The 19,576-nt window shown below is 33.0% G+C and overlaps 2 protein-coding genes across 6 annotated transcripts; both read left to right on the top strand.

Annotated features, from left to right (window-relative positions):
• Positions 1–11,595: 11,595 nt before the first annotated feature.
• LOC108470642 (uncharacterized) lies at positions 11,596–14,965 on the top strand. 5 transcript variants are annotated; one of them, XM_017772019.2, is made up of 8 exons: positions 11,596–11,928; positions 12,489–12,783; positions 12,931–13,093; positions 13,310–13,490; positions 13,590–13,670; positions 13,882–13,989; positions 14,099–14,368; positions 14,628–14,965. In XM_017772019.2, the coding sequence occupies exons 2-8, from the start codon at positions 12,513–12,515 to the stop codon at positions 14,724–14,726; spliced, it is 1,173 nt and encodes a 390-aa protein (XP_017627508.1). In that variant the 5' UTR covers positions 11,596–11,928; positions 12,489–12,512; the 3' UTR covers positions 14,727–14,965. The 5 variants fall into 5 exon arrangements, with proteins under 5 accessions (XP_017627508.1, XP_017627505.1, XP_017627507.1 ...); XM_017772016.2 differs by having other exon boundaries at positions 12,489–12,825; XM_017772018.2 differs by having other exon boundaries at positions 12,486–12,825.
• A 1,038-nt stretch (positions 14,966–16,003) lies between these two features.
• LOC108472473 (uncharacterized) lies at positions 16,004–18,785 on the top strand. The gene is made up of 5 exons (XM_053022032.1): positions 16,004–16,553; positions 17,043–17,093; positions 17,490–17,623; positions 18,066–18,166; positions 18,250–18,785. Exons 1-5 carry the CDS (start codon positions 16,185–16,187, stop codon positions 18,429–18,431), a joined length of 837 nt encoding a protein of 278 aa, XP_052877992.1. The 5' UTR covers positions 16,004–16,184; the 3' UTR covers positions 18,432–18,785.
• The last annotated feature ends 791 nt before the right edge of the window (positions 18,786–19,576 follow it).

Raw genomic sequence — 19,576 nt, 5'->3', positions numbered from 1 at the left:
TGATAATTATTATGTTCGGATAAATTTTAATGAATTAAAATTGTTATAAGTATATACCAATTAAGAGGAGTTATATATAGAAAGGGTAAAAACCCTAAAAGGATATATAAAACCAGCCGAAAATATGCAAAGTGGTCTAGCAATTGCTTAGCAAAATACTCTCGAAAATAGTTTTCTGGGATTTCTACCGTTCATTGTCAATCGAGTGGACTACGTAGAGGCCGACATCGGAAAAGGTTGTGGCTTGGTTCGATAGTGGTTTAGCATTCCTATTGCCTAGGCATTGCTGTCTACTCAGATTGAAGTTTCGGTAATTTCGAAACCTTTTTATCACCCCGATTCGTTCCTTACACATGGATCCTTGGTTTGGATCGTCGGAATTTTTTTTTTAAAATTTTCGCTGCGCCTTGGAGGCACCGGTGTTCCAATAGGTACTTGATCCACTTTCTTCTCTGACTCTTTGGAATCCAAAATGTACACCAAAAATGCTTCACAGCCTTTCCTTACTAACTTGTGTGCTTTCATTGCTGAGATTATATTTGAAACACTATCTGATTTACCAGACTCAACAAAAATCACTTCACCATTTAAACCTTTCAACTTAACTCTTTTCTATCAAAAATTAACCACAACATCATGAATATTTAACCAATCCATACCCAAGATGACATCAAACTTATTGAAAGATAACAACATTAAATCAGCAGGAAAGTTGTTGCCCTAAATTTTCAATAGACGTTGCTTGTAAACCAAATCAACAATAACACTATGGCCTAATAGATTCATGACTTTAACAACACAATTGGTTGATTCTACAGGTAATTTCTTTTCTAACACTAACACAGTGCATATATGTATGAATGTATCGACCCCGGGTCAATTAATGCATACACACTAACATTAAAGATAGAAAAAGTACCCACTATAATGTCAAGAGTTGAGGCCTCCTCTTGTGCACGAATGGCATATGTTCTAGTAAGAGCCCTAGCTTCAGATTTGACTGTTGACTCTTTAACACCACCTCTGTTGACTCCAGTTGAAGTGCTATTCTCAGGTCTTTTACCTCGGGTATAAGTGGTCACCGATTTCTCACTATGCTCTTTAATAGACTTTTTTCGATTTGGACACTCTCTTTTAAAGAGATATAGAGATCCAAAAATAAAGCATGTCCTGCCATTAACCCTACAACCACCAAGGTGAAACCATCCACATTGTTTGCACTCTGTTCTATTTGTATTCTTCACATTGCCCAGACTAGCTACTGAAGAAGTCGAAGCCTTCTTGCTAGTTTGTTTCAGTTGATCCCTTTTAGAAAACCTTGATGGAGTGAAAAACTTATTACTAGATTCCTTCATCTTCTTCTGTGAAAGCTTAAGAAAGCTTTAAACCCACCTTATTTGCTGAATTCATGTATTTTATCTTCGTTCCATCTTTTACTTTCGCAGGTCTCTTCCATTTTCTGGGCTCGATCAGACAACACCATAAATTCACAGATCTCCAAAGCTTCTACCAACATTTTGATCTCATCTTTTAGTCTATCCTCAAAATGTACACACATATCTTCCTCGATAAACACTATCTCACGAGTATATTTGCTAAGCTGAATGAACTATCTTTCATATTCTGCCACTATTCTACCTCCTTCCTTTAACTCAAGAAATTATTTCTTCTTCCTTTCCAAATAGCACCTACTAACATGTTTTTTTCTAAACTTAGACTTAAAGAAGTCTTAGTTGATTCTTTCTTTCTGTATGACTGTCGTTAATGTGAACCACCATTGAAATGTCTTCTCCTTTAACAAAGATATTGTATACCGTAGACAATATTCAGGGGAACACAACATTTTATCATGCACTCTTTAAGTATATTCTAGCCAATACTCAGCCTTGGTTGGATTGTCACTCACATTACCATAAATTTCAACGACTCCACACTTTCTAACTTTATCTATGTTTACTCTATAAACACGTTGTTTACTTGAACCTTCAGGGTGAGAAGATTGAGGTTGTGGAACTGTGGAGTTTACTTTTAAGTATGCATCGTACATGTCGTGCATCATATGAAGAAAAGCATTAAGTGCTACCTCCCTAGATCCTTGCAGTCTAGGTTCGTTCCAGTACTTTCCTTACAATAGGTAGAATAAGACTTTCTATCTCATCAGAACCTATTCGATTGGATCTCGATGACACCTTTTATCTATATACAAACATTTCAAAACTTATCAAAAGCTATCACACTATCATCAGTTAGTTAAGTTGCATGTATTTCTAAACTCTATACTTGTTACGTCCAGCCTAAGAACTGACTAAATCATAACTCTGATACCGCTAAATGAAATACCCCTAACCCATATCCATCACTGTAATAGGGTTACGGAGCATTACCTTAAAAATGCAACTTTAAGACATACATTTCAATTCACAACATAAACATATCAATCACCATTCAAGTACATGCATAGCATCCCTAAATCAAGCCCCCGAGGCCTGAGAAACACTTTTGAAACTATTCGGGACTAAATTAGAAATGCTTGGAACATTTAAGAAAAATTTAGAAAATTTGAACTGCAAAGGTAACATGGTCGTGTGACTCACATGGCTGAGACACACAGTCGTGGCTCAAGCTGTGCAACAATTGAAATAAGGACACACGGTCATGTCCCAGCCCGTGTCCATCCCCGTGTAACTCTTTGAGTTGGGTCACATGGCCAAGCCACACGCCCGTGTGATAGGCCGTGTGCTAGGCCGAGTAACTGCCTGGCTTGAATGCCTTTAAATCCTACAAGGGATACACGACTGTATCGCATGGCCGTGTGTCATACATGGCTAAGACACACGCTCATGTCTCAGGCTCCGTGGACATAAAATTGGCCAAATTCAAGCCATTTCCATCTCTAACTCAAATATGTACCAACAAGCATTTTGTTCCCACATTCAAGACCTCAAAACATACCAATTCATGTATGAAACAATCAATTCAATAAACCATAAATTCATCCAACCAATATGTCCACAAGGTACCTCAATTTCATTCAACCAAATATTATCTAAACATGTCAAAAACCTATCACAATCAAGCATCATAACTCATTCTACACATCATATATTTGAAGTATCCAAGCACCAACACTTTACACAAAAAATATTTGTACATCAACTACATATATGCGGTCCAGAAGGTTTACCTAGTTATCTATACAAGTTGAAATGCCATTCGCTAGCAACAAGCATAAACATATCAACTTTTAATATTTATCTTCACAAAAATATTATAATACTAAAGACCTTTCCTAATACATGCCACTTTAACCAACTATAGCAAGAACCAAAATTACTACTGAAATGTTTATGATAGTGTGTGAGCTTCTGAGTCTGTCCAATCAAAACAATGATTCCAAAAGTCATACAAAAATAAATCAAACTAATAAGCACAAGAAGGCTTAGTAAGTTCGATAATAGATTCATTTGTTATATACTACAAATGTTCAATTTGATGTTAACTTTCAATACATCGGCACAAGCCTACTAGGCACAGAGCCCGAATAACATTATGCTTCTATTTCTTTAAACATAGTTAAATGGAATTCAAAGATTATCCAATAATTAAACATTATGAAATTCAATACAACTAAAAATAAGCATATAACAAACTTACAAGACTAGATTGTAGTAATTACAAAACACAACGATTACTCCAAAATCTTTCCTTTTTTGCGATCGTCAATCCGTTCATGATCTAAAACAATAGTTTCATTAAATTGAGCACTTAATAGCATCAATTTAATCCATAATTCATTTTTATGCAAAATTACCATTTTGCCCTTAAAATTTTGATTTTTCATAATTTAGCTCTTAATCTCATAAATTGAAATCAAAGCATTTTAATCCCTTATTCAAGCTAACCGAAATTATTAGGGATTTATATAAGCCCAAATAAACCATTAATTCGTAAAATTCATGTTGAATTTTACCATTTTTTACAAATCGATCCCTAAATGCAAATTTCATCAAAATCACTTTACAAAACTTGTTTACTTTAAAACAAAGATACATAATCTAGCATTAAATATCAAAAATAATTCAAGAGCATTCATTTCATAACCCTCAAAATTTAATATTTTTACAAATTAATCCCCAGGCTAGCTAGATTAAGCTAAAACAAACTCAAAAACGTAAAAATCATTAAAAACGGGGCTTGATAACTCATCATGCAATCTCAATATATTGGCTGAACCAAGCTTTTTATTTAATGGAAAATTTTAGGTTTTCAAACAAAGATGAAGGAAAGGTGAAAAAGATGTCATCTTTCTATTATCTTTTGTTTACTTATTTTTTTTTCATTTTATTTACCTATTTACTAAATTAACCTTTATAATTCATTTAATCTACCATAAAACCTATTGATCACTATCCAGTATCTTAATTATAGTATATTACCTTATAATTCCATTAGCTTTCCTTGCCATAGCCATTTAGCCCTTTTTAACTATTAGTATTCAACTTTTACACTTTTTTTTACAATTTGGTCCTTTTTACTTAATTAATCATGCAAACATCGAAATTTCATACCGAAATTTTAGTACTATCTTACTAACATCCTATAAACATTAAAATATTATTAAAATACTAATTTACTAATCAGATTTATGGTCCCAAAATCACTATTTTGATTTCACTGAAAATGGGTTGTTACAATTTAGTGAATTTTAGGAACAACGTATGGGTTCCACAAATCAGTTGTCTAAAAACTTTTTATATTGCACGGGGAAAACTAGATGAAACCCTTCTTGTGTGGGATATGATCGATCATGTTGGACAGTGATATTGAAGTCGACTTACCTATATGCTTCCCAATCATATTTTCATTCACTTAGCAAACATTTTACCTTTTCTATTGATGTAGGGACCGATCAGATTGCTTGGAAATGGGTGAACAAGGATTCCTTTTCTATAGTTGAGACATACAAGAATATGTTCCTTTTTGTTGATAAGGACTTGGCAAAAAACTAGAAGATAATTTGAAAACTCAAGTCCCCACAACTAGTTCGTGTTTTCATTTGGTTATGTTGGCAAAACTGTCTTTTATCCAATGGTGAGTGAGCTAGGCGGTACATGAAAAATGAGGGTCACTGTTCCCCATGCAGTTATGTTTTTTAATATGGTATTCGTGCAATTCGTGACTGTGATTTCTCGAAAGTTTTTTTGGTAGATTGTTGTCCCTAGTAATGCTAGAGAGTATTTTTTTCTCGATGTCTTTAAATGATTGGTTAAAGTGGAACTTGACAAATAAAGGTGGTTTTGATAGAAAAGATATTGATTGGGCGACTCTTTTTTCTATTTTATGCTGGCTTTTATGGAAGACCCGTAACAATTTTATCTTTGCTAGAAGACATAGTTCTATGAGTCATGGGCAATAAGTTGTACAAGTTCAAATCCTGCTCAGATTTTGATCCCTTCTATGGTCACGTCTACATATTGGTGTCCATTTAAGATAGAATGGGTCAAACTCAACATAGATGGGGCGAGTTTGATACATGGTTCAAATGCTTCGATTGGGGGAGTCTTTAGAGATTCGTCTACGAGTTGGTTATGTGGTTTCTCTATGAGCGCCAGTAAGGATTTTATTTTCAAAATTGAGTCAAGAGCTATTTTAAAGGGGCTTTCTATAGCATGAGAGTCGGGTTTTAAGCAGTTGGATTTAGAATGTGATAACGTCATTTTAGTGAAGACTCTCCTAGCTGGAAGTGCGGTCAGTAGCAGATTACAGGATTTTCGGCTAATTCATGAACTCCTATTTCGTAATTGGAAGGTGCAGATTCATCATATCCCCTGGTCCCAGAATAAATTTGTTGATCATATAGCAAAGACTGCAAATGACTATAGCAATAATGTGCAAATATTTGAGGATCCTCCAAGTTCGGTTCTAGGGTTGTTGTTTGATGATTAAAATAATGTTTTCGCTGTTATGTTTTAGTATTTTCATTTTTCTATAATTGCAATATGTTGTTTCTTTCTATAAAAATAATAATAAACAAAATAAAAAACATTTAATTCAGTATTTAAATATTATTTAGGATTGGAAACTAATTTTAATTTATTTAGAATATGAATTCATTTATACTTATTTTGGCATTTTACTAATACGGATTAATTTAAAATATTGAAATTAAAATAAATAATGAAAATTAATTTTTTAAAATTTGAGTATCATTTCAAAATATTTCTAACAATATTGAAATTTCTAACCAAATCTGACAGCTTCTAAAAGTATCTTGTTAAATATTTTGGTAATATCAAATTTCTAATGCTATCCCCAAATTATAAAGCAAAATCAATATTTCTAATATTTTACCATAATTTCTAAGAGATACTGTTAGATATTTTGGTATACCATAATATCTAACAAAACACCAAAATATATAAGGCAATACTAATTTAGGGGTCGACATGAATTGTTTTTGTTAGTGTATGTTTCCCCCTAAATTTATCATAAAAAATTTTTGATATCCATTTAGAAATTTTGGTATCCCTTCAAAAGTATTGGTATCACTTTAGAATTTTTTGTATTTTCAAATATTTAGTGTCACACCTGATTTTTAGTAAGTCCCGAAATTAATGGAGAGTTGGGAGTCAATTGAATAAAATGGTAAGTTGGCAAGCTCTACTAGAAAAATTGAAAATTTTGGTGGCTAATTGGTATTATTTGAGATCTAATTTTGGTTCAATTAAGATGGAACCGGCTGGTTCCTTAGTGGGAGACAAAATTATTGTTGATGGATGACTTAATTGGGCCTTTGGTGACCACATAAGAATGACTATATATAAGTGAGAAGCATTAATCAGCAGAGGAAAAATTTTTCCCAATTCCATTTACGTTTTCTTCCCTTCTGCATCGTCTTCTTTGGTTGCTTTGAAGAAGAGAAAGTTAAGGAAAGCTTTGCACGAGATGGTAAATGTGAGACTTGAGTTTAGAAAGTAGAGAATCCAGTAAGCTGGTAAGCCTCCTAAGTCTCTTTGTACTCGTAAATTAAAGGAAAAGAGTAGTAAGGATTCCTGAAAGCTTCTGTATAGTAATGGATTTGAGGTTTTAAGGTTTGAAAACATTTGGTTTAATCGATATATCTGGTTGCAATGCTTAACTGCTAGGAAGAAAGAGGCTTTGGCATTTGGACAAGCTAAGCTAACGAGGACGATGGAGTTAAGGTGAGTTTCTATACTTCATTCAGGTGTATGTTTGTGTTGTAGTGCTCGAATGTCTACTATGAGTTCTAATTGAATTCCATGAATGTGTGTGATCATAGTGAATGAGTTTGTTATGCATGCATAAAGTTGTGAAAATATATGGATGTTTGCAAGTATGTTCTTTGGATGACAAATGTGGTTGTGCATTTACGGATTGATAAATGGCATATTGTATGTTAAAGTAATAAGTACACTGACTTGCATAAAATGTATGATTATAAAATATGGAGTTCGGAGGGAATTATTTTAATAGGGTAGATGAAGAGAGGAAAATTTGGCGTGATGGAAGAGTGGGCGGATTGTTATGGGATACAATAGAGTTTAGCGGCATCATGGAACGGATATCTACTGGTCTTTCGGGGCAGCACCTCGAAAGGGGTTTACTGATTCTTCTGAATCAAAAGTCCATTGTTATCTATGGCATGATCTAGTAGTGAACAAGCACACGTTATGGCAAAAATGGAATCCATTAGGATAGTAATTAGGGAAGCCCGTCAGGGCATTAAAAGGGAGACACGGTATGACTTGCGCAGCAAGCAGTCTAATATAATGATCATGGCGCATTGAGAACATAGGCAAGAGTGTTAAAAAGAGGATTTGCCAACTTACAAAGGTAAGAAGAACTAGTGGAAGCTTCTTAAATACAGGTATACATGAAAGGAATGGGGCATTTCCCTCAAGGCATTAGTAATTAGGTATTTACCATAAGAGTCCACCAAAGTTGGATGAATAAACCAACTATGGCTTAAATAAAGTGAGATGATTGTGCAAATAATAGTCCTAAGTATTTATAGGTAAAGAGGTCGCCTGCATAAGAGGGAAGTTTGCCGAAGACTCTCTCAAGAAGGAAGTCCGCCAATGACTATCTTGGGTACAAAGTATGTTGGGAATTAACTAAAGAAGAAGATGCTTGTCAGGACTATTTAGCTTGGTGAAGTCCACTTGGGACTATCAGATGTGGAAGCCCACCAAGGGAAATTTAAGAAAAAAATAGTTCATCAGGAACTAATTACTATTGGGAGTGTTTTAGTCGTATAGTCTGAAGTGGGAAAAGTCCTGTAGGACTATCTTGCAAGTACGACTCCGCAAAGAAAGTGGGGTGTTTATTAATCAGCCAAAACTTATATTCAAGACCGCAAATAAGGATGTTAGATTGGGTCTTCCTTAAGGAAGGGTTTATTCAAAGTATAAGTCAAAAGAAGATAATTGTCGGGGTAATATGGTAAATACATATATTAAGTTTAGTGTGGAATGAATAGATCAAGGTAATGATCTTTTGTTATGGCGAAGTCAATCACGAGTCTACCAGTAGTAGAAGTCGACAATCCGCATATATGCATGTATGGTTATCTTTGATGGGTTGAGCGAAAAAGGTAAAATGGAAGCCCAAGATGGAGCCAAACAAGGTTAAGTCCTAGAAAAGGGTTGTTGAAAGGATGCACCTACGATTAAGTCAACCGATATGTCCGACAACAGTTGGCTTAGTGAATGCAAGGCATCAGCTACACCAGAAAATCAATGAAACTTCCTAAGATACTTCAGGAGTTTTAAATTTTGTGTCTTACTTTATTCCCAAAAATATAGAGACTTTTTTAGTACTGCTATACAGAATCTGACTAAGTTCATCTGAACTTATAATTGTACTATATCTGAACTTATGATTGTACTATCTTGTATGCAGGATCAAATATTGTTGGAGCCATTATGGGAAGGGACCGAGCCAAACAATGCCAAAATTTTTCAAAGGGCACTATAGTTGTTTCATGCATATCGAGGGACACCCTTAAAGGCTACGCTTTGGATAGTAAAAGTCTCAAGTCACAATTGTAAATAATTATTCATGCTTAATATGGTAGAATGTCAGTAAGGACTCACTACTTGTATGTTAAAGAATATAAGAAGAGTTAAACTTTGAAATTTTGTTGTCACCCATGGAATTAAGGTTGAATAGTAGGAATGGATGTATAAATTGGTATTGTACAAGTTTGTATGTAAATCAAGTTCATTAAGACACTTGATATCCAGACCCAACAATTGGGTTAAGTATAGAGTGTTACATTTAGTATTTCTTCATAAATTTTGACATTCCTTCAAAAATTTATCTTCAAAAAGAGTTACTTTACCTTTTTTATAATAGCCACATCACTAACTCCAACAAAAAAAGTGGCGAAAGAATCAATTTTTAATTAAAAAACAATATAAGGACCCAATGTCTCAAAATTAAAGTATATGAATTAAATTTTAAATTTTAGAAGAGTACAAGTAACTTTGGCATATTTAAACTAAAATAAAATGATTAAAAATAAATTGGGTGCTTACACCCATAAAATAAAATAATTAAAAATTACTGAAATGGATCTTTGATGTTGAACTTTGGGACTTTTTTGATGGCCTCAAGCTTATTAGAGGTCGTGATAAAGTTATCATTCAAACTAACAGTTTGAAAGTTGTTAAAGCCATCCTTGGAAGCACTTCCTCTATATCGAACTCAGTCTTGATTAGACGAATTGAAAGTATCTTATCTCAGGAAAACTAGTGGTTATTGCGGTACATCCCAAGAGAACAGAATCAAGCTACAGATTGCTTTGCTAAACAAGCCTTGACCAGAAAAAGATGGCTTGCAGGTGTTTGAATTCCTCCCCACGATGGTTCACACTTTTATTAAAATGGATAGTCTAAGGATGGTTCTTCTTTACAGAATTATTAAAAAATTATCTTATTGTCTCAAAAAATTATTAAAATTATTATTTTAAATTTAAATATTAATATTTTTATAACCATTTAAATATTAATATTAATTTATAAATATTAAATAATTTATAATTAAATATATATAATCTATATATCTTAAAATTTTGTAAATATATTTTTATTAAAATAATTTAAAATATTTCATAATATTATTGTTCTTTTAAAAATAATATTTTTTAAATACAATATTTAAAACTATCCATAATCTCACCCCCAACCCCTTAAATAAGAAGATAAAAACACTTGAACATGCTCTAACTCATGTCCTCTTGTATTGATAACAATGCTAATATCAACCGAGCTAAAACTCGATAAGCTTAAAAATAATTTTTTAAATATAATTTACTAATTTTTAAAAATTACATAAATTATTATTTGTGGATAAAAAATATTTTACATTTATTACTTAACTATTCTTTTATCACTATTTATATTAAGCAAGTAATAATTCATTATTCTTTATCTATTACATTCATGTCTATCAAGCATTGTAGTCCACAAGATTTTTAAATTGGATCAGTAATTAGACTATTAATTTTAGTTCAATCAATTCAACTACTGAACTAACTGATTTATTATGTAAAAAAATAATTTAATAAAATATAAAATCATTTAATGTCATAAACATTAATTATATATTGTAAATTTAATTAAAAATTAAAAATATATATAATAAGACCCTAAATTACTTTTTACGGGTGAAGCAGAACAGCGGGCTAAACGGCTGAAGGAAGGGAAGAGGGTTTGAGAGTTTTTAGGAGTCAACAGTTGCTTTTTTCTAAAAAAAAATTGCATTTTCTTTTAAAATTTTTGGGCTGAAACTGTTTTGGGCTGGTCCCAAGCTAATCTAGCCCAAATTTTCAGAAAAAATCAGTCCTCTGGTTTTTTCAGTTCAGTTCAATCGCAGTTTTTTTCTAATTATCTATCCAAACAGTTTTCTATTATCATTGGAACCGGTCTATATGTTGATTCTCGATCCGGTCGGGCCGATTCCAACGTCACTAGTAACACTTATTGCTTCTTTATTCCATTCCAGATAACAACTATTACATCTCCTCTATAAATCAAACATACCTTGAGATTTTGATTTGGCTTTAAATTTTTTACATATATATTTAATTTTTAATTTTAATTTCTTATATATTTTATGTATTTTTATAATATTTTTTATACTTTTCTATTTTTTATAATTATAATTTTTTAAAATTTTGAATCATAATCAATTTAATAAAATATATGAACATTGAGAATTTAATTTTTAAAAATTATCACTAAATTAATAAAAATATATAAATAATAATAAAAGTTGAATTTATTAATATACTAATGAAATGGTGACCAAATTAATAAAAAGAATCGATGAGGAAAATAGAAATGTGATAAAAGTTGGGTCACTTATCCAGTGGAATTAGAAAGATTTTAAGTGGAATTAAATTATATATTTTTATTATAATAAAATATAATTTTATTACTTTAATAATTTATAATTTTATAATTTTAAAAATTAAATAAAATTTTTATTATTTAAAAAATTAAAATATAATTTTATTATTATTAATTTAAAATTTTATAAATTATAAAAAACTTACATGAGGATGATCTCTACAAGGCTCCGCGACTGCATTTTATCTAATATGAGTTTTCCAAGCAAAAAAAAAAAAATTTATAACTTCAGATGTAAGCACTTTGCTTTTACTTTTTTGTCTTTTCCTTTTTTGTTCGTTAGGGAACTTCTTCCAACTCAAGTACTTGAAAGCAAGTTTAAGAATAAAAGGACAATGCTCCATTACAATTATTTACAAACCCCATTCTTAAGCCATCAATCAAACATTCCCTCTCTCTTTGATCTTCAAGAATCAAGATCCTTTCTCTTTTTTTTTCACTAAATTGACGTTAACCCAATCTTCCCAACACAATCAGGCCATCGAATTCTCTGGTAACGGCTCATACAAACCCATTTTCTTTGTTAGTTTCCAGAACTATGAAATTATGCTTCTTTTTTATATGCGTCTCTTTTATACTCTTTCATTTTTGTGTTTTTCTTTGATGGGTTGGTGTGTTAAAGAAAGCATGAAGATAGTTTTTCTTTATGGTTTTCTTAGAGTTAGTTACCTTAGGCTGTTTGTAGACTGTAGTTCAGGGACTAAATTAATAAAAGTGAAGGTTTAAGGTATTTCTTTGATTTTTTCTGCTGCCAAACACTGCTTTAAAGTATTTTACATTTAGTTTCTAAAGAAAGATGAGTTTTGATGGTGATGCTTAGTTTTTTTTGGTTGATCACGTTAGAATTTTAGTCTCGCAATCTGTAGGATTTTAGACCATTTTTGGGGTTTAAATTTGCTTAACTTTTGTGAATAGAAAAGCTACAAAAAGTTAGCGCACATCAACTATTTGAATAAATGATCTCAAAAGTATTCTATTAATTAGTTAAGACTTGTGTTATTAATTAGTAACCTTGCCTTGAAACTCCTTTGATTATGGAGTTATTTCTAGTAGGTGTTTGAATTGAATATCTCATATATGGCTTACATCCCTCCACACAAGCGACATTCGAAGGATGCGGAGAGTCCAACGCCAAAGCCAACACCAACTCCAGAGTCCTTTATTTCCAAATTTAAAAGAAATGTACAGTTAAGAGCTTCAAACACCAAAGCTGATAGGAGTGGAAGAATCGTATATTCAAACTATGCCATCTCTAGATGGTTTGCTGTTGGTTTGGATGATGGAAATGGGGACACATCTTCCGTTCATCTTAAGCCAGTTTCAGTTGAATCTATTGAGAGGAAAACAGGTGAGAAACCTGCAATCTTGGTGAAAAGTAATTTAAATAAAGGTTAGTGATACATCATTTCCTTAAATAATGTCCCTTTTTTGCCTCCCTTGTATTGCTTACATTGTAGAAAGTTGTTCTTAACTATTCTTTTTCCAATTGTCATAGAGAATAACGAAGCAAAAGGGAGCCCGTGGTCTTCTATTGCAGAAAATATTCTGCCAGACCTATTATCTTCCTTTGAGAAAGTGAGGGCTGAAACTGAGTGCAAAGATTTGAAAGATGTAAAGCCAGGAATGGTTGCTCGGTTTGGCAAAATACTTTTTCAAGGGTAAGCGTTGATTACTTTGCTATTGCTTCATCAATTGTTGCTTCTAAAAAAGTGTACATTATTGAGTCTTTTAAGTAACCATTTTTCCTTGAAGGATATTGAAGCGATCTCGGATATTGGTGGCTACTGCAATATCTAATTGATGACCAAAATACATTTATAGATTAAGTATATTGTCCAAATTCCAACAAGTTTATGTTAATATACTTGGTGCAGGAGCCCTTCCATGAACCTGGGAAGTGTTAGTAATAGTTGCGTTACAGAGACAATATTGAGTAAATTGAAAAGAACCTTTTACACGAGTCTTCCTGCTTCATACACGGGAAACATTATGGCTGAAGTTGTCTCAAAGATTGGAGTTGATTTCGCAGAGGTGAAAGATGTATTCCAAGTGAAGGTATATTTTCCCACTAAACTCTACTTTTTAGATCATGATTCTCATCTGATTGATTATGTTAGCTATTGAATGTTTTTAATCTATTAACATTTTATGTAGTTGTCTGATAGCACGCAACCAGATTTAACCATTTCATGTAAATGTAGCGTAAAAGATGATAAAAAACTCCGGCTATACAAGGCAAGTCTACTTCTGCTTCTCTCTCTGTCTAATTTTTAATCTCTCATGCTGTCACTAACCGTCTTAATGGTCTGCCCCTTACTCGGATTTTAGTTAGCATTTAACAGTTGAAAATTTCGAACTACCTGTTTCCATATCTCCCCCTGCTTTTTTCCCCTTATCTGTTAATCTTGTGGAGGCATACCATGAAACATAATATTTTCTCATGTAGGTAGAACTAAACCCAGTGCGTGACATGTTTATAGACATATCATTCCTGGATATGGATCTCGATTTGAGGCTGGCACTGTCCCACAAGAGAATCTTAACTTCTATGACTGTAAGTTAATTTGAATCCTTTTGGTCTCTAAGGACATTAGTTTTAGCCATTGAGATGATTCGCAACTAAACATCTAATCATCAAAACTTATTTCGTTCACACTTCTCAGGAAGATGAGATGCAAAGCATTAAAAATCTGATTGATTCAGCGGTCCTAGACCCAGATGTGAAAGGTGGGTTGAGATGGCCCTTTGGAAAAGCAACGAGTGGGGATAGATACAGTGTCATTGGCGTTTGGCACACAATGTCTACTGCTTATCAAAACTCATCCATAAGACTCAAGGTTCGATATGCTGACCGATTTGATTTCAAAACAACATATGGGGAAGATTCCAAGGAAGTTATCTTGAAGTTGAAAGGCATTGTTTCAGGACTGCTGGTAAGTACTTTCTTTCTGTCTTCCCAAGTTTATTAAAGGACCCGGTATTGTTTTATGCAGCTTACATACGTATTGTGCGACGAGTTTAATGGGTTTTAGCTGTACTTTAAAGTTTTGGAATCGAAATGTTCCATACTTGCAGGATATTGTTTAACTTCCACATCATGCAAAAGCCTTTGGTCTGTGCAGAGTTTCATAAGCAAATATAGCTCTGGAATTTTATACGATCATGTAACATACTTTTTCTTTTGATTTTCAGGAGCAGGATGTTGCAACACATGCAATCTCCGACATGCTGAAAGACAACTTAAACTTGATATGGCAACACTTCTTGAGCTGCGAGCCTTTTCTAACATAAAAACAAAGCCCCCTTTCATTCCACATCATGATGATGATGATCTTCCTGTCTTCACTTTAATGCTCACTTTATCTTAGTTTTGTGTGTTTTTGGATTTTGGTGTAAAACGGTAGTTATAGTTGATCGTGGCCAAGCATCAAGTAATGTGATATGCCACAATTTGAAATCTATATATGTATGTATATATGTATGTGTGTGTGGGTGGGTGCATGCATGCAATTATAAAGCTTTAAGGAAAATAGCAATTTTCTGGTTTTGTTTTCTTATATATTGTTCACTTTGTTTTCCCTCTTTGGATTGTAGCTCATACGGGTCGAATTGTAACCTAAGTTGGGTTGTGGGTTGGATCATTTAACTAAAAAAGTCTAAATCACATTTATTACATTTTACTAAAAGAATAAATCCTTAAATAACTATAAATAAATAAATGCATGTAAAAGGTTAGTAAATGACACAAACAAAAGGAAAACTGTGTTCGCTTTTGTTCTACCCTACAATTTCCTTCAGTTTTGCAACATGTTATGTTCTGCAAATTCAACGAGTTCAAAGAATTTTTTCTATTAGTTTGATTTCAACCTTAGGTAAGAGTTTCTGTCATATATTCAAACTCTAAATATATCGTGTAAGAAATATGATTTTATGGATTCATCATTCATGATCTCTTTTAATTATTTAATAATATTTTAATAAAATTTTTCATGTCGTTAATATATAATTTTGACAATTTTTTACTCATAATCTCAAATCTTAAATTTCAAACTTGAACCCCGAACTTGAACATAAACCTTAAACCCCGAACTTAAATCTTAAACTTTGAATCCTAATTTGAGATTTAGGGTTCAGGGTAAAAATTTATCAAAATTATATATGAATGACCAAGAAAAATTGTTAAAATGTCATTAAATAATTGAAAAGGGACTAGGAATGATATGATGGGAAGGGTGTATAAAATAATTTAGCTAAAATATGATATTCATCCTAAAAAGTGATTTATTTTTATTTATTAAAATTTTTAAAATAATATTAAAATTTTATTGTTGAATATAATGGCAGAGATATCACATTGTATGGAACTTATGAGATGTTATAATGTTACAAAGTGACCCCAAAAGAAATTGTTAGCGCTTGTTTTATAACGAATAATAATTCTTTTACTTAAAAACCAATTTAAAATCTTAAATTATTTTCATTATTTTGTTCGTACATAAAATCCTAAACCAACTCAGCCATTGGATCTGGACTAATCGTGAAACCTGAGCCCAAACTAGAATCCAACTTTAACCAGCTCAGCTCAGCCCATTCAACACCATTGGGCGCAAATGTGAAGTAAAACAACAACTGCAACGACCACCGTATAGACCGTTGTGCAGAGATACAGAGACACCATTGGTAACCTCGACTTTTTCACTTCGAAACCTTTCACTCTCTTTCATTTCTTTTCTCCCAGATTTCCCTCAAATGAAACTCAATCTCTCTTTAAACGCAAACCCCACAGCAAATACTTCAACCCCATTCCTGTCTTTCCCTTCAAAGTCAAAAATCCAATTTTTCTTGTTAAAATCGCCCACTTCTGTTTCCTTCTCTACAAAACCCTCTCCTTCTTTCATCCCATTCTGCTCTTCCAATCGTTTTACCATTTCGAATTTGAAAATATCAAGTTTGGAGGCCAATGGATTGCCCCAAACTTCAAAGTTCAGTCTTGGAGAAGAATCTAATCAAAATTACAACGTGGGAGTTGGGAACCCAGTTCTCCCAACTTTCATTTCAACTCAAAAGATGAGCTTGAGTGATCAGACCTTCTATCTGATGGCCTTTATTGCTTTCACGGTATGGTTTTTAACGTTGTTGAGCTTATTGGGTGCTTTGGATAGTTCTTTTTAGAGCTTTTTATTGAATGGATTTTCTGCTCTATATGTTAGTGTAGTTTTCTGTATGGATTTTCTATTGATTATGGCCATGGGTTTAGTATGAGTTAGTTAGAAGTTGAATTTGAAGAAATATCATCTTATATTACCTTAAGTTTGAAATGATTGCATCTTCTTTACAGTGGTGTTGATAACTTGCTTAGTGTAGTTTTGGTGGGTTTCCGTAGTTGTTAGGTACTTGTCATTAGGTGCATTTTCCTATTGCTAATGGTTGAAAATTTAAATAGATTCTTTTGATGCATATTAGGAAAAATTTAAGTGTTTGGTGCTGAAATTTTCCATTTTGACATGTTCATTACATTGTCTTCAAGCTTTGGTACAAACAAATATGTTTGATATTTAGGTTTTATGTTTTCTGATTGATTAATTGCAATGAAATGTATACATGCAGACATCTGTGGCGTTTACAAGTATGGTCATTGCAGCTGTTCCAACTCTCTCTGTAAGTTTTCGCAAATTGTATCTGAAACTTTGACCGACTTAAAGATTGTTTTGATATTCTGGATTCTTTTAATCATTTCATTTACAATAATTTTTAGTTATCTTGTATTATGAATGTCATGAAATTTGGCAATGGCTGCAATGTATAGTGAACAATAATGTTAATAGTGCATATTTTCAAGCTTCCTCACCCAGATTGTGATGTATTCATAATATATGCTGTTTTAAACTTGTTCTGTAGCATTATATCATAAGTAAATCTATATCAGCCTCAATCAAAGAAAGGAATGCTTTTGTGGGTGATACTATTGAAAATAAGTTTTTCTCATATATATAATGATAGATCTAATTTGTATTTTATATTTTTATGTTTATTTATTTTCCCCCTGTTTTGCAGGCGATGGGAAGAGCTGCGGCTTCTCTTTCCAAGCTAGCAGATACAGCACGAGAGGAGCTTCCCAGTACTATGGCTGCAATTAGGCTTTCAGGCATGGAGATCAGTGATCTTACACTGGAACTAAGTGATTTAAGGTGACAACTGAACTCCTATTTTGATCTTTTTGTTGCATGCATATGATTGTTTCTCCAGTATCAAAAGCAGTTATTCATATCCGTCATGTAAATAGAAGAGAAGAACTTGTTTTGAAATGAAGACTGATGCACTCTTGCAGGAAAAACTTGATTTTGTCATAGAAGGTTTTTTTCTCTAGAATTTGTTATATCATGGGACATTTAGACAGACTACCGGGATCAATATTTCAGTTCTAAAACCAAGAAATTTTGTTTCTCTGGGTTATTTTTGTGTATTGCTGGAAAAGATACTGTATATTTTCTTGTACCGAGTTTCATAGCATATCGAAATCATACCATCTAGAAACTGAGACTTAACTTTTACAACTCATCTATTTACAATTGTTTCAATAGCTTTCATGATTTTGTGCTTAATGCTTTGAATTGCTACTTGATACTTTAGCCAAGAGATTGCCGATGGTGTCGACAAATCAGCTAAAGCTGTGCAGGCCGCTAAAGCTGGGATTTGGCAGATTGGTTCACTTGCTCGCCAGCAGACAATGTGTAAGTTCCAAGGCTATAAACCTATTTCTTCTTTTATCCGATTTACTTATTAGAACTTCACCCTGTGTGGCATCTCTATCCAGCAATGATTCAAGAAAGGGCTAGTTTGCCAATCATCTCTTTACAACCAGTTGTTTCCGGGGCTGCTAGAAAAACTTCTCATGCTGTTGGCCAAGCCACAAAGACTATCATGAATATCATAAATCAAGGAGAAATGAGCTCAGAGAACAACGATGATAGTGGCACTGATAGGCTGGAAATGTAAGGAGTTCATTGCTTCCCAATGCCCCCATGGATGGCTAGTGTTAGGCTTTACTAGTATACAATCGGAACACACACTCCCACGCCATAGACCCCAGCTTTCTCACTTATTTTGTACATTCTGCAGCATCTTGAATCATGAACTTCTGGGCTCTGGCTGCACTTGCTAGATTCATTTATTTTGAAGATGGCAAACCAGCCAAATTTGATAACTTCTTTGACAGATTACTTGTTTTTTTTTTTTTTTCTTTTTCTATGTTATTTGGACTAAGGTCTAGGAATATCATTCGAGTACCTATCCAATTGGTATATGTTAAATATTTTTAAAGTCTTCTTGTATATATTTTTTTCCACCAAACTACTTCCATTTTTTTCCTTTCCAGATCCATCTTTATCCTGAAAGCTGAGATCACTTAAAACGATACTAAAAGAGGGTGTTTCTGATGAAGTTTTGTTCCATTCTCTGCTCCCCATACATAATGCCGAAAAGTATAGGTTGTATTATACCTCAGAGTGACTAGAATTAGAAGAAAGTGTAATACTTGGCTCTCTTCTGATTCCATCCCAAAACAGCGAGTTTCAGCTCAGGATTCTCAGTTAAAAGAATGTTAGTAACCCGCAACATAGAAGATTAAACAAGAATGGAACTAAAACTACAGAATTTCAATTGCTTTTACGTAAGAAATTTCACATAGTTTCGTGAATGGTCCAGGAGCCATTGTACCTTAGTATCTCTATGAATAATGCGTCCATCCATATAATGGTGGAGATACCTCAACGCAAGCAGTCTCTTAGGATCTTAACTCGTTTTCCCCATGTCAAGAACACTGTCTTATCCAGAACAATGATGAAAACCAAGAAGTTTTCTAAAGGTGATGAGAGAATAAGATTAAAGGAGAGCTATATGTATGTCTGCAGTCGAACATCCTAAAAGGTTGCACCGTACAACCTTTTCTCTAGCATGGCAAGCCTCACTGTGAGTCAGGAATGCGCAATCCTTGCCATATGAGATATAGATACATCACTTTCCACTAGCCTAAGGCAAGCTTGACTTCAATGAGTCTAACTAAAACTGCACAACAAAAAACGATTTCAGGCAAGAATTACTTAGGACAATATTCAAATACCAGATATTGCTCATCGTCTTCA

The sequence above is a fragment of the Gossypium arboreum genome, chromosome 11 (assembly GCF_025698485.1).
Source record: "Gossypium arboreum isolate Shixiya-1 chromosome 11, ASM2569848v2, whole genome shotgun sequence".
In the NCBI taxonomy this organism is placed as follows: domain Eukaryota; kingdom Viridiplantae; phylum Streptophyta; class Magnoliopsida; order Malvales; family Malvaceae; genus Gossypium; species Gossypium arboreum.
This window is presented reverse-complemented; position numbering and strand designations above follow the sequence as displayed.